Source organism: Triplophysa dalaica, chromosome 2 (genome assembly GCF_015846415.1).
Source record: "Triplophysa dalaica isolate WHDGS20190420 chromosome 2, ASM1584641v1, whole genome shotgun sequence".
In the NCBI taxonomy this organism is placed as follows: Eukaryota; Metazoa; Chordata; class Actinopteri; order Cypriniformes; family Nemacheilidae; genus Triplophysa; species Triplophysa dalaica.
Genome location: NC_079543.1, coordinates 18,731,322 through 18,752,342, shown reverse-complemented (window position 1 = coordinate 18,752,342; position 21,021 = coordinate 18,731,322). Strand labels below are relative to the sequence as shown.

General features: G+C 39.9%; 1 protein-coding gene across 2 annotated transcripts in view; it reads left to right on the top strand.

Annotated features, from left to right (window-relative positions):
- Positions 1-451: 451 nt before the first annotated feature.
- Positions 452-21,021, top strand: part of slit2 (slit homolog 2 (Drosophila)) — a 77,056-nt gene continuing 56,486 nt past the window's right edge. Inside the window, exons 1-4 of one of the 2 annotated variants that reach the window (XM_056731640.1) lie at positions 452-1,832; positions 2,890-2,961; positions 4,524-4,595; positions 9,398-9,469. In XM_056731640.1, the coding sequence (XP_056587618.1) occupies positions 1,660-1,832; positions 2,890-2,961; positions 4,524-4,595; positions 9,398-9,469 (389 nt within the window). In that variant the 5' untranslated portion in view covers positions 452-1,659. The remainder of the gene's footprint in view (positions 1,833-2,889; positions 2,962-4,523; positions 4,596-9,397; positions 9,470-21,021) is intronic. The other variant, XM_056731632.1, reaches the window with a different exon arrangement.

The window sequence follows — 21,021 nt, the reverse complement described above, 5'->3', positions numbered from 1 at the left end:
TAGTCAAAACGAATTCTTAGAAGTTTGTGCATGTGAGTGTGTGTGTTTGAATGCGTGTGTTTTTCAGCTTCACAGAAGATGCAATTGACCCTTGACCTCTCCCTACCCTGCAGGTGCATACTGAGAAGGTGATTAGGGTCATTCCTACTACCCTCTGTGCTTCTGTCTCCCAGGCAAAACCCTCCACTCACTGGTTTTGGTTCCTGTTTTTGTAAGCCTATCTCTGTGCAGATCTGAAGATACTCATCAGTAATCTTCTTATGAGCTTAAATTGTTTTAAACTGTTTCGAAACTTTCTCTGTAGTTAATAAACAACTTCGCCGGTCCCATTCACCAGCGAGAGAGGGAGAGCGAGCAAAACAGATGCCTGTTCACTTGTTTGCTCTCGTTGCGTCACTTGCGCTACCGTCCTCGAGCTGTTCATATCCGTTGAGCGCCAGTGCCGTAGAAGGCAGACGTTTCTATGCGGCCTTCGGGGCGGATCGAGGGGTGGAGTCGCTCCCGGTGTATAGAGAGCAGCTCCATGTTCGACTAAGAGAGAGAGAGAGAGAGTCCCATGCCTGAGAGGCAATCTTCATTTAAAACAACTTTAATCCGAGCGTGAGAACGTGCTAAAGTTCATTCACTGTAGTGGTGCATGCAAGGGAATTATTTAATTCACTCACTCCAGGAAAGCCCATTAGTTTGCAACTTGATGTTCATACCTGCTCTTTCCCCAGAAATGTTTTGAGTTATTTTAGTGCTTTAAATCCGATCTCACTGCAATTGAAGGAGGAGGTTGATGTCTCACGTGCATGGACCCGGTACCCGTGTTCCTCTTCGTTTGGACAGCGGAGAAAGTGTGTGTGAGTCACTTGCTGAATTTTATCAGTGTGCGGGCTTTATTTCCACACTAGAGGCGCCGCCTTTGCTCTGAGCACACACACGCCATCAGGTGCCAGAGAGACACACACACACACACACACACACATACACACTTCCGATTGAGTATTCGAGTAAAGGCATATCTTTCCTTGACTGCGAGCAGGCAAGATCACACAGGACTTTACCCTGCACCGAGTTGGGATTATAAAGAAGATTTGTCCCCGTGTGACAGGATGATTGATGCGTGAGGGCGCGAGAGATCAATACACCTAATTAATCAATACCCTGTAAGCGCACGTGAAGATCGACTCCGCTGGATGTGAATATAACCGCATCTCCATCACCAGGTGGCTTTTCAAGCGTGCGTCTCCAGTTTGCGTTTGTGCGCTTATATGTGCGCATAAGGTGTTTTTGGGTCGGCCGAACCAAAAGCGCAGAGCGTTGAAAGCGACAGTTCGCGCGCAGGATATTTTTGCACAGGGTCAGTTGAAACTTTGATTGCGGCGACATTGTCGGGACTCCAAACTTACGCGCATCAACAGAAGAGATTACATTGACCGAAATGGGAACGGATCCTGAATTGTGATTTGTCTCCCTCTGCAAAGAAGAGGGAAAAGCGTTCCAGTCGGAGGAGATTACAAGTGTTTTCGTCTCATAGATTGTCGTTCTTCAAAGAGAATTTGTTGTGACGAGTTCGTGTGGCTCTCTTTTTCTGGAATTAAAACTCCTGCTTTGGTGCGACTGTCTCCCGCAAGGAATTTGTGTGCTTAACCAGAACTTGAGGAAACAGGAGTGATGTTTGTGTTGAAAGCGGTGATGTGTTTGGGAGCGCTGCTCTGTGCAGTTATCGACGGTGCTGGGGCTCAGTCGTGCCCGTCACTGTGCTCCTGCAGCGGGACAGCGGTGGACTGCCACGGGCAGAGTCTGCGGAGCGTGCCGCGGAACATTCCCCGCAACACTGAGCGTCTGTGAGTCACCACATCAATACTTAATCAGACCTTTTTAAGGAATTACTTTATTAAACAAATATTCCATGTATTATAAACTGAGTAAACATAATAATATATAGTTATCATAAAGAATTAAGCTAAATGAATCAAACTCAGTATTCATTCATTATGTGTTTATATCACACTTTTGGTGGTAGTGTATTAATCCCATTTTGCAGTAATACAAAAACAAAGTACAAATTTACATCCTGGCCCACATCACATTAATGTATTTAATGCGTAATGCCATGGATGTAATACAAAGTGTGCCAATGTTTTCTTTTTAAGTACTGTCATCTGAACAAAACCACAGCGTCTTTATCTATTCCACTCACGCATGTCACTACCTGTCTGTTACATTGATGGCGCCTCTGAAGTGGGATTCATTAATTAAACTGGCATGAAGTTTAAACACAACCTGCTCTGTTCATGGTCTCTGCCTTAAGACCGCACGAGCAGTGTTTTCATCGTAAAAAAACGTTTTGCCACCAAGGCAGTTCAAATTCTTCTTTGTTATTTATTAGAAGTTCATTCACTCCTATTTCTCTGTGTATTTAAAACAATGTGGTCGACTACAATTATTGAATGCCAGAGTATTACATCATCTCAAGATTTTTTGGGCTGTGTAAAGAAAGCTGCGAGATGCTGTTTCATATGTTGAAATGGGAGCGCATAAAAAATAGTTTTCAAAGGCTATATATGACACCAACGTTAATTGGTGAGGATTACCCAACCCTGACCGGAATTCAATTAGAAATCTGCTAAGAGTTCGCCCACAGTCTCGCACATACTTCACCAGTGACAACATTCAGACAAATATGCGCAGACGGTCTTTGCAAATTAATATGACAAACAGCAATCGACTATGCTGTCTGCCAAATCCGTCACTGGTGCCCAGTGCCATTAAGTAACCAGAAAAATTCGTTCATTTACTACATAGCCTCATTTACTTAATAGGCTAAATTAGCCCTTTTAATTAGGGCTAAATACTTCAGTTGTTATTCACTGTTTCACCCCTTCTCTCTTCTTTCCACAGTGACCTGAATGCAAATAATCTGACTAAAATTACGAAAGCAGATTTTGCGGGACTGCGGCACCTCAGAGTTCTGTAAGTAATGAAGACCATGTTTTTATAGGTCTCGATTTCGTTTTGATGCATACAGATGCATGTTTTGTTTTTATTTCACATGTATAAAACTTATTGTTCAGCCACATCGGACGCCAGTGGGCCCATTATTAGATTCATGCCAGAGAAAGCATTGTTATGTCAAATGCCAAAACTTGTCATGAAATGCATTCCATTGTATTCTGGATTTTCGGTGAGAGTTAGAAACTTGTAGCACACACACACAGAGGCAGAACAAGTTTGGACGGTGAAGCTTAACGAGGCAATAAAGCCCATGATTCCAAAAACACACAAAGGGAGCATTTATTTCCAAAAACGATTGCGTTATCGGAATGTGAAGTGTCTCCATCTCTATCAGTCTTTCTATCTGCCTCACTGTCTCTGTGTGAGGTTGTGATTGAGAAAGAGTGAGGGAGATTTTGTGAATGTAAATGTGCGTGAGTTGGAATGTGTGGGTGTTAATGTATGTGTTAGAGAGAGACGTATAGAAAGCTCATGTAAGAACAGGTTTGCCCTGCCACTTGCAGGATTAGATAACAGCGGAAGACTTTTTCTATTTGTCTGTTATTTCTTCCTTTCACTTGTCGACAATTTTTTGACCATCTCTTTCTTGCTCTCTCTCACTCTGTCCCCTCTTGCAGGGACGTCACTGTTATGTACATTAATATTGTCTTGATTTCATGATTTGAGTTTAAACTATAAAATGAATTTGACAATAACATAGTGTATATTAACATTATTCATTGGTGAAATGTTTTATAACATTAACAGCGATATGGGTTGTTAGGAAGCTTGGATTATGTGTGAACTCTAGGGGGCGGTTTCCCGGACAGGGATTTGTTTAAGACAGGGCAAGCCGTTGGTTAAATTAGGGTATTTTAATCGTTTTAAAAACATAATTTACAAAACAAACATTACTGGTTGGCATCTTGAGACAAAACAATCACACATATATTTTAAGATATGTCATCGCTAGTTGTTTTCAATTAAGACACCTCCAACATTTAAGTTAGTCTGGGACTATAGGCTTAAGGCCTGTCTGGGAAACCGCCCCTAGGTGCAGCAACCCAATTGTGGAAAAATTGAAATGAATAGAAAACGCAAGTAAATTGTTTATTTGTTTCGATATTCATGTTCAGTTACATTGTTATTTATGATTTATTTTAAACACAAACTTTATGTTATTCTTTTTCAGTTGGTTATTCATTTTGGGAATGCATTAAATTATGTTTCCTCTACCCAAATTCCAGGGATAAACATATGAATTGAGTCTAGCTGTTGTATTGTAACAGGCTTTTTTCAGGATAGTCTTAGTATAGATGATGTATTTTAGACTAGTGTTGTCTATGGAGGTCTTATAATGAGAGGAGGGTCTCAGATCTACAGATATCCCATGAAAGGGTTTGTAAAATGTGGTTTGCAAGCACTAAAGCTTGGAGTGTTTTAGCTATTATACAGGTATTAAAAATAAATGTTAAATCATTGAGAATCATTTAGTCACTTATCTTTTTGGGTCTTTCTCTCATTTTCATTCCCTTACTTAGGCAGCTGATGGAAAACAAGATCAGTTCTATTGAAAGAGGGGCATTTCAGGACCTGAAGGAACTGGAAAGACTGTAAGTGGCTAACACACACGCACACACACAAGATATGCTGCACTGGCCTGCAGGTCTAAAAGTCGGCTGTGTATTTTTTGTATAAGTGAGTGTGTATGTTTTTACTGCATCCATTAACAATGTGACCTGCTGAGCACAATTAACTGCGAAATGGCATTACAAAACTAAGTGTGTATTCATACATTAATAGTGGACATTGGTTGTTATGGGCCGTGTGTGTGTGTCGCGGTCGGGATTCGACAGAGCAACATTTTTGTCTGACAGCCAACCCGGCCTCAGGGGAACACACACATTCGCGACTGGCACACACGGCCCTTTAAGGGAATGACACTGGAAAACTGGAATGGAAACTGAAATTACGCTCCTAAGAAACCGCTCCCCCCCACCTTTCTCTCAAGCTTTTACCCCCCAGCTATTCTCCATTCTAAACCATATTCATTCTGATGGGCTTTATCTCTCCGTCACCGACTCATTTATCTGTACCCTATATCAGAGTACTGCATTTCCCTTGATACATGAACCCATTTGGCACTTATTGTATGAATCGGTATGACACATGCCAGTGTAATTACAATTATGACACCATTGAGCTAATTTTGCCCTCTTTAGGATTACAAATAATGAGGATTATTGTGAAGAGCAGTAATTTCAGAAACATTGTTCCAATTGCTGGGTAAGTTGTGTAGATGAGATGTGTAAAGACATCTGCTGCTGAATTTGCGTATAAGTAACTAAATGAGTTAAGATGTTAATTACAAAAACGCATCAGAATAATCATTTTTTATTATTTTGAAACGTTGACAGCCCATCATTTTTAAGTCTTTAATTCCAGTTTAATAAGCTTCACTTTTTTTTTCGTACCACCTGAAACTTGTTATTTGTCCCCTGTGGTACTTACACCGTGGTTGAGAATAGCTTATTAATTGTACAATGTAAATTGTGTTGAGTTCAAATTCCTCTTAAAACTAAACTTCTCTCCTGAGTGGACATTAAATACTGTTTGGTTTCACAGACAAGGCTTGCAATTGTAGGATCAGGTTTACTCTAAAGGTTCTGCTTGAACCTAAGTACAAAAACGGATCCAGAGTCATTCCTACTCGCTGTCAATTACCATCTCTTAATAATGACTGGCAGGTGTTCACTTTACATGCAGAATCACATTAGAACTGGCATTTAAAGCTGCGCGGCATGAGGCGCAGTCAATCACTTACCCAATGTGTCTCCTGTTTTCCTGTTAGTCATTACCTTATAATTCCATGTGGATTTGTTTAATGACAGCCGCCGTCATATTCTTGCAAAACCCAGATGAACCGCAAAATCTAAGTGATCTAGTGATATAATTCACACATATGATACTAACTTTAGTTTTAAAGGGAAGTTGTGTTAGGAGCGCGTGCCTCTGAATGCTAACTAACCAGCCAAAGGGTCAATGGCATTGTGAATGCAGCTTTGTGCAGTAACATATAGCTCATACAGTCAACTTGTAATAAATTGTTATAATAGCTGAACTCACTTTTGGCGTAAACGCGCAGTGTTGGCATAACTGAAGAGATAGATGAGGGGATGGTAGTGATGAATAGCTCTTTATGGTGATAAGAGTAAGGATAGAGAAGCTAGCGGTAATGTTGAATAGCACAGCTAAAGTCAGTGTGTAGGATCAGTCCCACTGTGCCGGTACAAAAGCAGGAGTCTAATGCTGGAGGGTGACTGCATAGCTGAGAGGATTAGAACGCACAGGCATTATAATGCCCTTACCAAAGGCCCTTCATAAATATGTGTGTGTGAGAGAGAGTGTGTGTATGTGTATTGGGTATGCATTTAGGTATTGGGTGTGACGACCTCATGTAGGGAGGAAAAGTGGAGACTCTGTTCCACATATGACCCCCCTCTTTGCTCACCGACACACACACACACACACACACACACACACACACACACGTACGCACAAACACCCCTCGTCACGGCTTTCTGGCCACGAGCAATGCGGTCAGGTAAAATGTAAGCCTATGGAGAAACACTTCTTTTTTTCCTCATTCGTTTTAAGACTTCTTTCTTTTGTGCCGTCCATCATACTTCGTGCTTATTTTGTGGTCTGTTCTTTACCTTTTATTTCGTTCCTTTATGTTTATTCTCTTTTACCTTGTTTTTTAAAGATTTTATACAAACTCAAGTTGTGTTGGACTGGTTTGTTCATTAGCTAATGGCAGATGGATTGAGACTGTGGAATAGATCTGGTCACTGACTTATTGGTCTCACAAAGTCAGACCCTTTGACCTAAAAGGCAAAAGGTCCACAGTGCAGCTTTCTTGTCAAGAACCGGTCATGACTAATGCATACAGCGACCAATCACAATCGCTCTGTTAAATAAATCGCTCTGAGAAATAAAGCCTAGTTCTGCTAGTTTACTTTCTACTTTAAGAGGCTGTTTACACAACGTTTAATGAAAATGAAAAACGTTTTACACGCTTTGGCAGTTCGTTCACACAACAACTGCATTTTGGGACTGAAACAGCGATTAAATCTTGAGATTCGTAGCGCTGTGAAGCACAATGTTCTCAGGGATTGGTTCTCGTGGGCACAAGACACGTTGACAACCAATGAGACTCAAAAGATTTGTTGAGCCTGCCTGTGGCCATTTTGAGTGAGAACAGTGATAATCTACATCCAAACGTGACTAAATTACTTCAAAATAGGAATCGCTCAATTTCTGGTCAGAAATGTATAGTTTTGTGAAATGAGACATTGTAACCCAGGAGTTGTGTGTATTTTATGACGGATATATGCGCTTTTGGAGCTTCAAAACCTTTTTCTGGATCCATTGCAAAGAAAAATGTTTCCATTTTTATTGTATAAACGGGGATTAAGTACCTTAAAAAAGTCAGAATACCATAAAAAGCACTGAAGTAACCCAGTACAATGTAAACAAAAGTCTTCCAGATAAAACCCTTTGCGTCCCCATTTCAGGAAGTGGCAGAAAGCTGGCCAATCAGATCAAAGCTTGCCAGATTAAGAAAGTGCTTGATTTTTAAACTAGCCACAAACTGTATGTGAATGAAAGGTAAATCTGTCTTGTGCATACACAAAATGACACAGCATTGCACGTGTCTGCGCAAACACCATTAACGCAGATTTTCAACTCATTCTTTCCTCCGTTCAGTCTTGATTTGTCATTTTTTTTGCCGTTAAAAGTCGTGTCACTCTATGGCCCTCATGAAAATGACTTTGAGTGCATGTCTGTGTGCGTATGTAAAAGTTAAAACGAGAGTCTGGCTGTTCGCATTTCTCTCTGCAAGAGTGTGTGTCTGTGTGTACCCGTCTATTTTAAGGGTCGATCTTATTCCCTTTAAGCACTGTGTGTGTGTCTTTGTGTGTTTCTCCAGCGGGGTCCTCAGGGAAGGCTGTCCTCTGTGCCTGAGTGAAACACGTGGGCATTTCAGGAGTGTGTTGCACTGTGTTCCTCGTTATTATTTCATCATTCATTAAATATTCAAATGGTATGATGTAACCCCAGAAGCTGAACGATGATGTCATCGGCTGCTGTGTGAACGTGTGTTTGAGTGAGTGTGTCAGAGAAAGCAAGAGGGTAAAACAGAAAGGGAGAGCGAGAGCTTGACGGTCTCACACTTTGCGAAGGCAGAGCTCACTTACGAACTTAGGCCTTTGATTTGATTGATTTGTGTAAGTGTGTAAGTGTAGTCCTGTGTTTGTGTTTGTGCGCTGTAAATGTACACTTTAGCAATGATAACAGTTTTTGCTATTTTTTCACACTCTCCTATTATCAGTTATTGGCAACTGCATGAGGCGCTTTTAAAAGTTCTGGCAATTCGAAGCTTAATAGGGGGCTCTGAACGGTCTGTATTTCTTGTATTAAAAACATTATTGATTAATTTCAAGCCTCATTAATCTACTGCGCAGACAGCAGTGGCGCCACTCTTCATTAATATGCACAGTGGGTATTATATATGTGCTTATTGTCATGCATCAATGTCTATTATGCATGCACTGCATATGTAGTCAGGAATATTACTCAGTGTCAAAAAATAAAGTGAACAAAATCATGAAATTATCGTTGAACTAAACGAATATGCATCATTTCTTTTCATGATGTATGTGTGTCCATGTGTGTGTGTGTGTGTGTGTTTGCACTGTAAGTTGCTTCTCTTCACTTGGTGTGAGACGTTCTGTTTGTTTTTCCCACATCTGTTTTTCCGGGCTGTTCTTTGTCTGTGTGTGTTTGCTAGATGCCCCCACACACTGACAGTGTCTGCCAGCGCACACACACACACACACACACACACACAGTAAGGCTCAAGTTGATGCTGGGCAGGCCCAAGTTGAAATATTTTATAACATTAAATGTTTAAAGTATTTTGCTTGAGCACAGCACCGTCAGGACATATTTCTGTAAACATTAACCAATGTTTTTCATGTGGATTCCATTTGCGATATTTATTGTGTTTACATTTTTCAGTTTTCCAATAACACTTAAAGTAGATTTCTGTGATTGATTATAGAAATTGTGCCCGAACAGATTTATTTTATTTATTCAGTCTTGCAACCAGACAGCCGCCCATCTCAGTCTTTTATGCAAACTGCACATTTGAGCGGATGCATATCAAACACTGTATCACAGGTATTAAATTTGGCTTTGTGCATGTGAATAAATTGTGCTACTGTATGTTTTTTCTTCTGTTTGGTGTCTGTATGTTAGCTTCACACTTGTAACAAGTAGATTGTGGTTAATAAAATGTGTACAATTAACTGATAAAATTATCAGTTACTATTTGTATCTGTGTTTACAGGCGTCTCAACAGGAATAATCTTCAGGTTCTTCCAGAGTTGCTGTTCCTGGGCACAACCAAACTCTTCAGGCTGTGAGTCTCTTCTTTTTGTCTTTCTATTTCCTCTCCCGTTTTTTCTCACCCCCACCCCCTTTCTCTCTATCCTCTTCACTGTCTGTCTGGTTCCTCTTTTGTTGCCCATTTTAAATTGACATTTCTGTCTCTTATGAAAAGTTGTTTGATAAATGTACATTTAAATATTGAGATATTCATTTTAAGAATGTTATGCTGCGTTTGCACCTGTCTTTGTCATTTGAGAAAGCAGAACTAAGTATACGTTTAAATGCAGTTTTCTGTTTGGTCTCCTTGGTGTTGAATTTTATTGGATTTAGTTTCCATTAAGTTTGATCATAATTAAAAGGTAGTGCCGTTGAATCTGAAGGAAAGAATAAAGCGTATCCAAAATAACATTTCCAGGTCTGTCTTAATCGAGCTTGTTACTCTGGTTGGAGGCATGAGCGTGTGCGTTTATAATTGAGTTATGCTGGACATCTAGGGATCAGCAGTAAAAGAGGTTCAGAGCATGAACACACTAAATTGAGTTAAAAGGAGATACACGCTTAAACATCTGCTCCGAGAGGAAGGACAGTCCGGGCTAACAACTTTACCAGGAAAAAATAACATTCTAACGGTCTTTGCAGGAGGCTGATGAGGAAAGTGTGTGTGTGTGCTGTTGCACACATCGCTCATGGTCTTGCCGTCATATAGACACCCTTCATGTTCTAGACATGGTTGTGTGTGTGGTCTTTTCTAAATATACACCCAGATCTTCAGTCTCAACTATCAGGTGTGTGAGGGTGACACTTTAGAAAGTAAAATGCTGGGCTTAAAATTTGATCTTAGAAAATGGATTGATGCATTTTGAATAGGCACTGTCACTTATACAAATCTGTTAAGAATGTTTGGGTACATGTGTGTGGGTGGGGGGTTTAAGGTGTTGTCTAAATATAATATGGGGACCAAAGAAAAGCAGCAGAAAAGCACATTAAACGATGCATAAAAATAACAAAAATGCACAATACTACGTGTAAGGAATGGAACATATTATTACCTCACAATAAAAACAACAAGTCAATGGAAAGTCCCCAAAATAACAAGTGTATCTCTGTGTGCGCGCCACATATGGGATTTAATGGTTCTCTGGAAGGATTTTGCTGTTCTCTCTGTCAATTCAATTTCAACAAGATGGTAGCAGGTGTGTGTGAGAGAAGAAAGCCAATGAGAAACAAAGAGGGAACATTGCTAGTGTATAACACTTTCTTGATAGTATTATTTGATTTGATGTTCTGGCACACACACACAGAGCGTTCTCATCTCATTAGATTATCTCTGCTCGTCTACATCTGTGGCTAACATGTGCAGCTTTTATCTGCCCGCCTCTTTCATCACACTGTCTGTCTCGTTTTCTTTATTTTGCTTTTTTCCTGTTCTCTCGCCCCTTCTATCTTTTATTCTACTTTATCTGCATAGTCCTTTCTTTCTTTCTTTCTTTCATTCTTTCTTTTTCTTTCTTTCTTTCTTTATTTCTTTCTTTCTTTCTTTCTTTCTTTCTTTCTTTCTGTCTGTCTGTCTTTCTTTCTTTCTTTCTTTCTGTGTCTTACTGTCTTTCTTTCTTTCTTTCTTTCTTTACTTCTTTCTTTGGTCTCCGTCTCCTCTCTGTCTGCCCCTCTGATCAGGTTTGATGTTAATGCGTCTGGATGGAGTGTGTGATGTGTTTTGAAGGGGGATGGTCTGGTAGCAGGGTGACAGAACCTTCTAGAGCTTGTTTTGTTCATCTTGTCGGGTGCCCTAGTGACCTCAGTTTCTGCTGTACGTGTGTGTGCGCCTATATGTTTGCATGGGTGACTGTGTTAATATGAGTTATGGTTACACACATACGGTCGCTGCCACAGTAGCGGCTGAAGTATTTCTGCCTTTTGTCTCCTCGGAGGCCGGTTGTGTTTGAAAACCTTTGAATAACATCGGGTTATGTTGGAAAGAACGTTCAGATAACATTTCTCACGGATAGCAGGTCGGCCACAGCTGTGTGTGTTTGGATAGAGAGAAAGTGGGAAACGGAGATAAAAAGAGATTTAAAAGAGGAGGAAAAGCAAAGAGAGGCAGAGACATTGGTTAGATTTGTCAGAGTTCATTAAGAACTCTGTAAAATACCCAACAGTAGGTTAGACTTGAAAGCAATTGAAAACAGATGGGAATAGAGAGAGTCTGGATTAGACGATAAGCCAAAATATTTATTTGTGATTTTATGAAGGAGGTCGAGTGTGGGGGGTACATTTTTCGTTTCCGTTCTGGACCAGGCTGGCGCGAATGCCGATTCATAGTTGCTAAGGTTCCTGTTGTCAAGTCAAGTCGCCATCATCCCTCATGTTAGCATTGTTTCACACAATGCAAACTTTCAGAGTGTGTTTCTGACTACTTCAGGAATTTCTTCCGTTGTGACGTTTGTTTGTGGCTTTCATTGAGCCCGTCACTAGTCAAATCAAGTGCTGTATTTATTGAATCATAAGATATTGATAAATATTCATTGTTCAGTGCTTAAAAAGATGAAGCTTGGCATCACTTCTTAAAGCTGTATTGTACAATTTTTATCAGAGATTGATTTTTCCAAAACTGTCAAGACTGAGGCGCTATCGAAACATTGATCTGTTTGTTTGTGCATTCCAACCAGCCCAACAAGACATGGGCTCAACCAATGGGATGATCTGTTTGTCCAGCCAATGAAAGACGGGGGAGTCTTCAGGACACCTGTTGTAAAACAGTAATTTTTGCAATTCTATTTAATGACGGCAGTGACACAAAAATTGTGCATCACTTTAACCACTGACCATAACGTAAAATTCTTAATTTTAACACGTATTGTTTCCTTGATATTGTCATTTTATACAAAGAAACTTAAACATGAAGCAAAATGTTCCTGTCCGTTAGCTGTGGCTTTGGGTTCACCCACGCTCAGCTGATTTTAAATATGGCTTAGGCCGTGTGGTTTTCTTGAGAAATGTGCCACAAGCGTTTTTGGGGTGAAAAATCATAGCGTTTTTCTTCCGTACACCAAACGCTAGACAAGCCAAACTGTTTGCCGTCTCAGATTGTGCGTCTGCGTGTGTGTGTTTACCGAGCTCAGCGTTTCCTAGGTCACAGTGCTATAGAGGGGTTTGGCTTTTGTCTGCGGAGTGGACGCTTAACCCCAGTCCTCTCCGCTCACAAGACACACACATACAGACACACACACTTGTGCAGAGCCTTGTCAGTTCACACGAGTTGGTGGGAACAGTTTGAAATTAGATGGATACAATAGAACGAACGCCTGTTAAAGTTTAGCGTTATTAGGTGCATGAGCATTGCATGTGTGCGCGCACATGTGCATGATTTAATTTAATTCATAATCAGATTTTAATGAAGACAGGAAAAAGTTTATAGCCTGTTGCCATGGTGACAATTATGACTCATAATGGAAAAAATGTGTGCGTGTGTCTTGAAGTTTGTGTATTTTCTCCTGTTTCAATGATCTTCTGTGAAGATCACAGGTCATCAGAGGAGTTAAGCCACTCCACAAAAATTATGAAATTAAAAAATGTGTAAAACATTTTAACTTCTGTATATAACTTCATATTCTGCCAGCTGCTATGTATATTAGTTATGTGTCTTTAAATATGCAAATGGAAATATTTAAGCAAGACGCAACAAGTAAAAGCTAAATCTGCAGTGCACAATTCTCTAAACCGCTTCATAAAATATTTGGGTATATGCCATGGCAAGCTGACTTTTGAGGGACTGTACCTGAAGATTACACTTTATTGATAAGAGAAGTGTTCTTTAAAGACCACATTGATGTAAACATTGACTTTACTATTTCACCTTTTCTTCACAAGATGTGGTTTTGGTTGACTTGATGGAGAGGAAAAATCCCAGCCCAATTACCTAATGTTTTTGACATAGACAAGGGATAAGTAATTTAATTCTCTTGAATCATCATCTCCACATTTAAATTGAAGAATCACCCCAAAAGTCATCCTGAAAATCATTTTTGACCTGTGCTGAGTGCCGTAGGGCTTTTCCATGGTATGAGAATGTGGCTATTTGAACAATGGATTTTTGTTTTAGGGAACTGAAGTGAATGAACTATGGCCACACTGAAAGGTTTTGGGAGTCACAATTGATTTGGAATATGGGCGTAAATTCCCAAAATTATCATTTATGTACAGAATTCAAGAGTCACTCCCAATTCCGTAATGCTTGACTGTGTTAATCATAGCAGCATTGTGGCGTCTCCCAGCTCTAATGTGAAATATGGGTGCCAACAGGTTTGGTTTCAGCTATATTTGACGTAATATTAGCAAATGGAGACCTTTATTGGAGTGAATTCTGGAGTCATGAAAGACCCATGCAAGGTTCTTGAGAAACCCTGTCTGAGTCGCGCTTATGTTAACATTTTTAGTACTGCGGTGAAAGAAAAGCGTTTGGAAGCGCAGCCAAAATTCTCTTTCTGTTCAAATTCCTTTTTTGACTGTCATGCAAATACAACTCAAACATTTGAGGAAATTCAATTAGATTATTATTTTTGCCCTGCAGGCTGTTTGAATAAACTCATTCACATTCACAAACACACCGGCATGCACACACACACACACACATTTACGCTTGTTTATTTTGTGTTCAGAGGCAGTTTTGGCCATTTTTATCATCGTAGAATATTATGAATACAAAAACACAGTGTTATCACTGATTGAGTTAAATTTTAGTTTTCAGCTGGATTCGCTGGTCTGATCTGGTTTAGTCTAGCTGGTGTTTCAGGCTGTCCAGCTTGTCATCTGACTTAATCAATAGGCTGGGAAACTAGCAAACCAGACTAGTCTGGTTAATTTTTTTCTTCTGCAGGGTGGTGATAGATGAAAGGTTTTTGGCAAACACACACAGGCACACACACCTGAGGGGTACCCAGGAGAGAGTCTCAGACAGACAGTCTCCAGGCCAGGCATCGAGCCATCCACAATTATTAGAGAAAACACCTGTGTGAGTCTGTGCTTGTTTGTGTGTGTCTTTCAATATCAGTTGACCAAGAAGTAAAGGTCTTGACCATTTGTTTATGTTTCCCTAAACAGCTCAATATTTTTAAAGTCTATTGTATTTTTTTTAAAGGACAAAAACATTGTCTTTTTTTCCAACTGTTTTAAAGGAACAGTTTACCCAAAAATGAAAATTCTGTCTTTATTTACTCACCCTTAAGTTCCAAACCTTTGTTCTGATGAATACAGAGAAATTTTGATGAATGCTTGCAACAGTTCTTAACCATCATTGACTACCATAGTAGGAAATGTTGCTTTATAAAAAAAATAGTTCTGTTGTACACAAAAGAATATATTTTGATAAATGTAGGACCACAAACAGTTCTGGATCACTTTTGACTACTATTGTTATTTTTTCTACTATGGTAGTCAACAGTGGATACCCAAGAACTGTTTGATTACAAACATTCTTCAAAATATCTTTCTCTGTGTGCATCAAAACAAAGAAATGTATACAGATTTGGAACAAATTGAGGGTGAGTAAATGTTGACAGAAATTTTATTTCTGGATGATCTGTCGCTTTAGGGTAAAAACCAATGAATTTGAACAACTTGTTACAACTTTATTGTCATTGTTGTGCAAGAATGTGTGTATGTGCCTTTATTACCAGATATCTGGACTCTAATTTAGAATTTGTTCATTTATGTGAACGGTATCTTAATAGATTTTCTAGATTCAACAGAGTTGTGCAGTAGATATGAGAATCACGACCCTCAACAGCATCATCAATCTTTATCACTTATTTGACCTGTCAAACCGAAGCACACGGGGCTCATATTCCTGTACAAACATGCATGGGCAAAACCACACTCAAACACACCGGTTTCTAGAGTGGCATTTTCAAATCAAGCTCCGTTTTATCATCCGTGTGTCCGAATGAGAGTATTTTTGTGTCTGATACTGTTAATGTGTGAGTGAGCTTCCTAGTGGCGGGCAACAAGAAGGGGGCAATTTCTCGTTAGCATGTAACTGAAACTCTGGCGGTTTCCTAGCAACCATACCGGCCACTCCATGGTCTTTAGTTTCACCTTCACAACACCACAGTAACTAGAACACAATATCACCACGGCTACCAAGCACCGCACCACTGGAAGCACTTGAATTAAATAATTAAGGCCCTTCGTTAGTGTTATATCGGCTAATCTGTTACTTTCAGTCTATCAGGTATCGACTTTCTTTACGGGCAAATCACGGCAGTTTATCAGAGTAACAACATTACTGTGTTGGTATCGGCATAACTTTAGTTCGACTGAAAGGGGAGATGTGGACTAATAGAGAGTTATATATATAGAAATCATGTAAATATGATGAGTTTGTTTCCAAAATGAGATAACTAAGAAAGAAAAATCATGTTTTTTATTATGTTATCATGTTTTCATTGTGTTTTATGTGTTAGTTAGCTGTATTTTTTGAGTTGTTGAAGCTTAAATCAAAACTAACCAACTGCAGTTTGATTTACATTTATTGGAATGCACAGTAAAAAACATGATTTTTAGAGTTATCTCATTTTGGAAATAAACTCTTCATATGCAAATCTGTTTGCAAACAGATTTCTATTAATGGGATCAGTCTGTCATCATATACTCACTCTACAGTTGTTCCATCCCTGCAGAAATTTTGTTGTTCTGCTGAACACAAAGGAGACTATTCGAAAAAATGTTTGTAACCTAACTGTTCTAGGGTACTACCTGATAGCACACATACATCTGGCAGACGTCTATTTGCAAGACATCTGCAATACATAGTTTTCTCATCTGCAATACTTCTCGTAGATGTCTGCTGTCAGGTCTCATATAGACGTCTAGAAGACGTCTGTAAGATGTTTATGATTTAGAATGGATGTTAAACTGCACTTTCTGAGATGTTTAGCAGATGTTTTTACACAGCAAATGTTTTACAGATCCCCAGATCTTTAGCAGACCTCTTACAGACGTACGTGTGCTAGCTGATGTTCCCCCAGAACTCTCTGGTTTTCCACATTCTTCAAAATATCTTTTGTGTTCAACTGAAGGAAAAATGTGACATATTTTGAGTCTGTGCATTACCAAAAAGCAGTTTGGATGTACAGAAATAGTGGCGGAGTAGAGTTTTTACAATGTTGCCATACGGAGTGCAAACTTAAAAAAATGGAATCCATATTGGCTCTGCTCGCTCAGTCGCACTGTGTTCTATTCTGAGTGAAAGCGTGGGAGTGTAATTGCTCTGGAGTGGACTCCATTTTGGCTCTGGTCACACAGTGGCACAGTAGGCCATTCTGAGGGAATAGCAGCGAGTTCAGCGGCTCTGGAGTGGAATTGTCAGCATTCTTCAACGCTGCTGTCATCTTTAACCTCTTAACTGAGCCTCTTCACATCGAGTTCTCACACTTGCACTTACACAAACACAAACACAAACAAGTGAATATGAACAAACAGAGGCTGACGCACTGCAGACACGCTCTCTGATCTGTCAGTGCGAAACAGATGTTCATTTACAGGAATATCGTAAACAAGTAAGTTTGCTCGGAAATGACACGCGGAAGCTCCGTGTGTGAGGTGTTTAAGATCAACAGGTTGACACACACTTTAGAGAAAGTGTGTATATGTGTGTGCCTGTTGTACGTATGTAATTGAGTGATAACAGGCTTTAGCTACAGCTCTGTCATTATTTAATTACCGTCCCTCCATCTCCATGGCGACGTAATGCCTCTCTGATTGGTGTACAGTTACAGAGTCACTTCCTCACTCTCTGACCCTAGAAACCAGAGCTAGAGGCTGCTTTTTACATATCTAAGTGGACAAAGATTGCTGTTTAGGTAAGCTGCCCTAGGTTTTGAGACACAGCCAGAGAAAGTGTAGACGTTGGGATGACTGAATCAGACACTTCCTATGGCCAACCACACAAACACACAATCACAAACTGCGACGCCCTCTGTGGTGTTTATCTTGTTGGGTTGTCAAGCTGGTCACACACAGCAGAGAGTAGTTTTGGTGGCGTGTGAGAATTTGTGTGTGGGTGTTTATGGAAGACAGTGTGTGTGTTTTATGTGCACTGTATGTGTTTTGCTGGTTTGGCCATTTTCTTGACCAGAGTCTATTTTTCCTTGCTCAGAGAAAATGTTTAAGACCAAACCTTTTTCTCAGCATGTTCTTGTAAAAAGGACTTATGTTGCATTTTTGGTTGATTCTTGGAAAATTGAGCACATCCTTAGGCCATTGAGGTCACACACAGCATATGGAAACACACCAGCCGGAAAATCAGATAATAAATTACCAAATAAAAGCAAACATTTATCAGACAAATAAACAACTCTCTCTTTTCATCTTATCTTTTACTGTATTATAAGCTTACTGTATTTAATTCTTTAATTGAAAAAGAATCGGAGTTTTCATCTCATATATGTAATAATCTCAGGATAACTGTAAGCCAGTTCATAATGAAATGAAGGAAAGTACCGTAGCTGGTTACAATTTGTCATCCTATGGTTGTGACCATTATCATTTCGGTACAAGAAACAAAATATTGTTGAGCTTTTCTCACTTTACAGCACATGTAACCATTACCAATTCTGATAATATAGTGAGTTCAGATTTCTCACAGGAAATATAAATAAATATATGTTTGTACATCATGAATGGCGCACAAACTAGGATCTCTTTGAAAGGGATCGGTCTTTGAATGAAAGCGCAGTGTTGTTCTCTGGCTTACACGGCTGATCCTGTTCAGTGTATGCCCGCTAATCGGCTTTTACTAATGTGAATTCTCCAACAATTGGCCCCTTTCTCTCTTTCTCTCACTGTCTTAACCCTTCTCTTTAAAACATTAACAGCCATCTCATCTTTTCTTGTAATTGGTCAATCACTCTGTTGTTTTAGCCAATTAACTGCTGACATAAGGCCAGCACAATGTGAAAGCTGGCCGTTGTGTGAGCGTTGATTTTGCAGACTTGACAAACTTTCAATTTACTGAATGCATTTGTACTCTGCAAGCGGAAGTGTGTGTGTGTTCAGTTGTAAATTCCTGCATTAAGCCAGCGTGTGTAAAATGTCCAGAGGTTAAGTGACCAAAGGTGAAATGTCCTTAGGCCACCGGTGAAAGTTTTGTGGTGATTTAATACTTAAATACCTGGGCTTAGCCCTGATCGGTAAAGACCACACCTTGAGTGTGTGTGTGTGTGTGAGACCTTGTTTACACTGGCATTATCATACATTTTGGGTAAACAGATCAAAAGCCACCTGCTCTAAATACAGATGTGAACGGAATCAAAAAGAGTTTGTGATCGGACAGCTCAAAATACATTCACATGTATTCAGAAACGCATGTGACCATATCGGATTGGTCATGTCAGCTCTAATCCGTTGCATCCCGGACAGCATCAAAAGACCACCTACACACCTGTCAATCCTCCATTGCACCAAATCGATGGTTTTAGAGTTGGATATACAGGTAGCTCAATGGGATTCATCAGAAGTTAATAAACAATCATAATGTATCAGTGATAAATCGAAATAAATTCCTCTGAATAAGCTGTTGAAGCAGATAAAAAGTGATTTGGTTTCTGAAAAGACCTTATCATCTCATCACATTCTTACAAAAATGGTTTACCAGAAAGCCTTACTTTTTACATTTCTTGGAACAGGAAAGCAGCCCGCTCACAATTTTTTTCTCACAGAGTTTTAAATCAAAGGCAAAGCAAGTCGTTTACAGACTCGTTTCTCTCGGCCCCCTGCTTCGGGTACAGTGAGGCATTATATCATCATAGAACAGCATTGTAATGGCCACCTTAATAGAGAGAGAGAGAGAGAGAGAAGGAGAGAGATTGTTTTGAAAGAGGTGATATTACCAAATATTTCCTGAAGACCACCCATAGCCTGAGAAGCTGATCCTCTTCTTAGTCTCTGGGGCTCTAAACCTGCCCATTTATGATCGGGCACGGTGGGAGGCAGACTCGTATGGTGACATTTGATTATGTGTCTGTCAGCTCTGTTGATGGTTTCCTGTGTGTGTGTGTGTTTGTGTGTCTGTAACAGTAGCTTAAGGGATGATGTAAGCGGGTTTCCTAATTGCAGGGTGATACGAGGGTGTGTCAGACCCCGCCGCCTCAGGGAGCACTATACATATGTGGGTGTGTGTGTGTCCTCAGGTAATAGAATGATATAAATACTCTCAGGTATGTCTTTCTGGAGGTGTTTGCTTAGATACCGGATAAATGTTGGCTTTCACATCCTTTGCGCCTTCAAATAACTACCGCAGTACTGTCACTAAACCTGATGGAAACAAGACACCTCAGATTTAATAAGTCAAAGAGGAGCAAGACAGACAGTTAATTGACCTTTTCTCCTCAGGGGTCTCAGGATGGGGAGGTGAAATTAGTTTTAGGGAAATGTTAAATTTTTTTCCATAGGTGGCACCGATATTAGAGGATTAGCTTTAGAGAAAAAAGATATATTCAGAAATTTACGTTTATAATGGTGTCATTTTGATTCAACAGTGTGGCGGCTTCATCTCAGATGGGTTCTCTAAAAGGGACAATTCACCCAAGTATAAAAAAATTGTCATTAGTCACACAGCCACAAGTTGCCTCAAACCTTATTCATTTCATTGTCCTACTGGAGACAAAAGAAGATATTTATAAGAACGTTTGTAAACTAACACCTCTGGGGCACCATTGACTAATATAGTGGGGAACGAAAATACTATGGTAGTCAATGGTGCCCAAAAAATTGAAAAAAGATTTGAAACAACTTGAGGGTGAGTAAATGATGACCGAATTTTCATTTTTGGGTATCCTTCAGCTATTTTTGGCACAGGTGTTCAATAAAGTTCTTAAGACAAAAAACAACAATAAATAAGCCATCTCTTTGCTTTTGTTTGTTTACCTTAGCAATAGATTCAAGTTAAAAGACGGTAGCTAATCATGTGTGTGTTGGGGGTTGGAGTGTAATTGCAGGAATGTGCATTTGAAAGGAGGGGAGGAGTGGAGAGGTGGAGAATGACACCACTCTACCTGTTGAAACAAAACGCACATCTAATAAGGGCACTCCTGACTTTTGTCTTAAATGTGTGTGTGTGTTAGGGGGTTAAAAGAAGAAGTTCAAAAGTTCACCTAAAATAGGTTTCTGCATGTTTCTATGATTCATTGCATTGTTATGCCTCTGCGGTGTTTAAACACACTCCCACACAAGCACAAAATAGAAATACACACAATTTCAGTTTTAAGCCCATTTAGCTGCTTCTAGGAAATTGCATTTAATTTGATGTATGGTGGATGTCCGATTTTCATGTCATGAATTTTTTGTGTTTAGCCTTTGTGGGGGTTGGGGTGAGGGGCAGGAAAGGGGCGACGAAAGGAGGTGCAGTTGTTTGACGGGACAGCCACAGTAAACGACTGCGACCGCAGTGAGAGTGACGTGCTAAGCAGAGGGGTGGAGATACTTGTCTTTTCAGAATGAAGGGAATCACCATGGCAGCAATTAAAAGCCTGAGGCTCCCCGCACAGGGTCAGTCTGCACAGGGAGATGAAAGTGTGTTTGTGCGTCCGT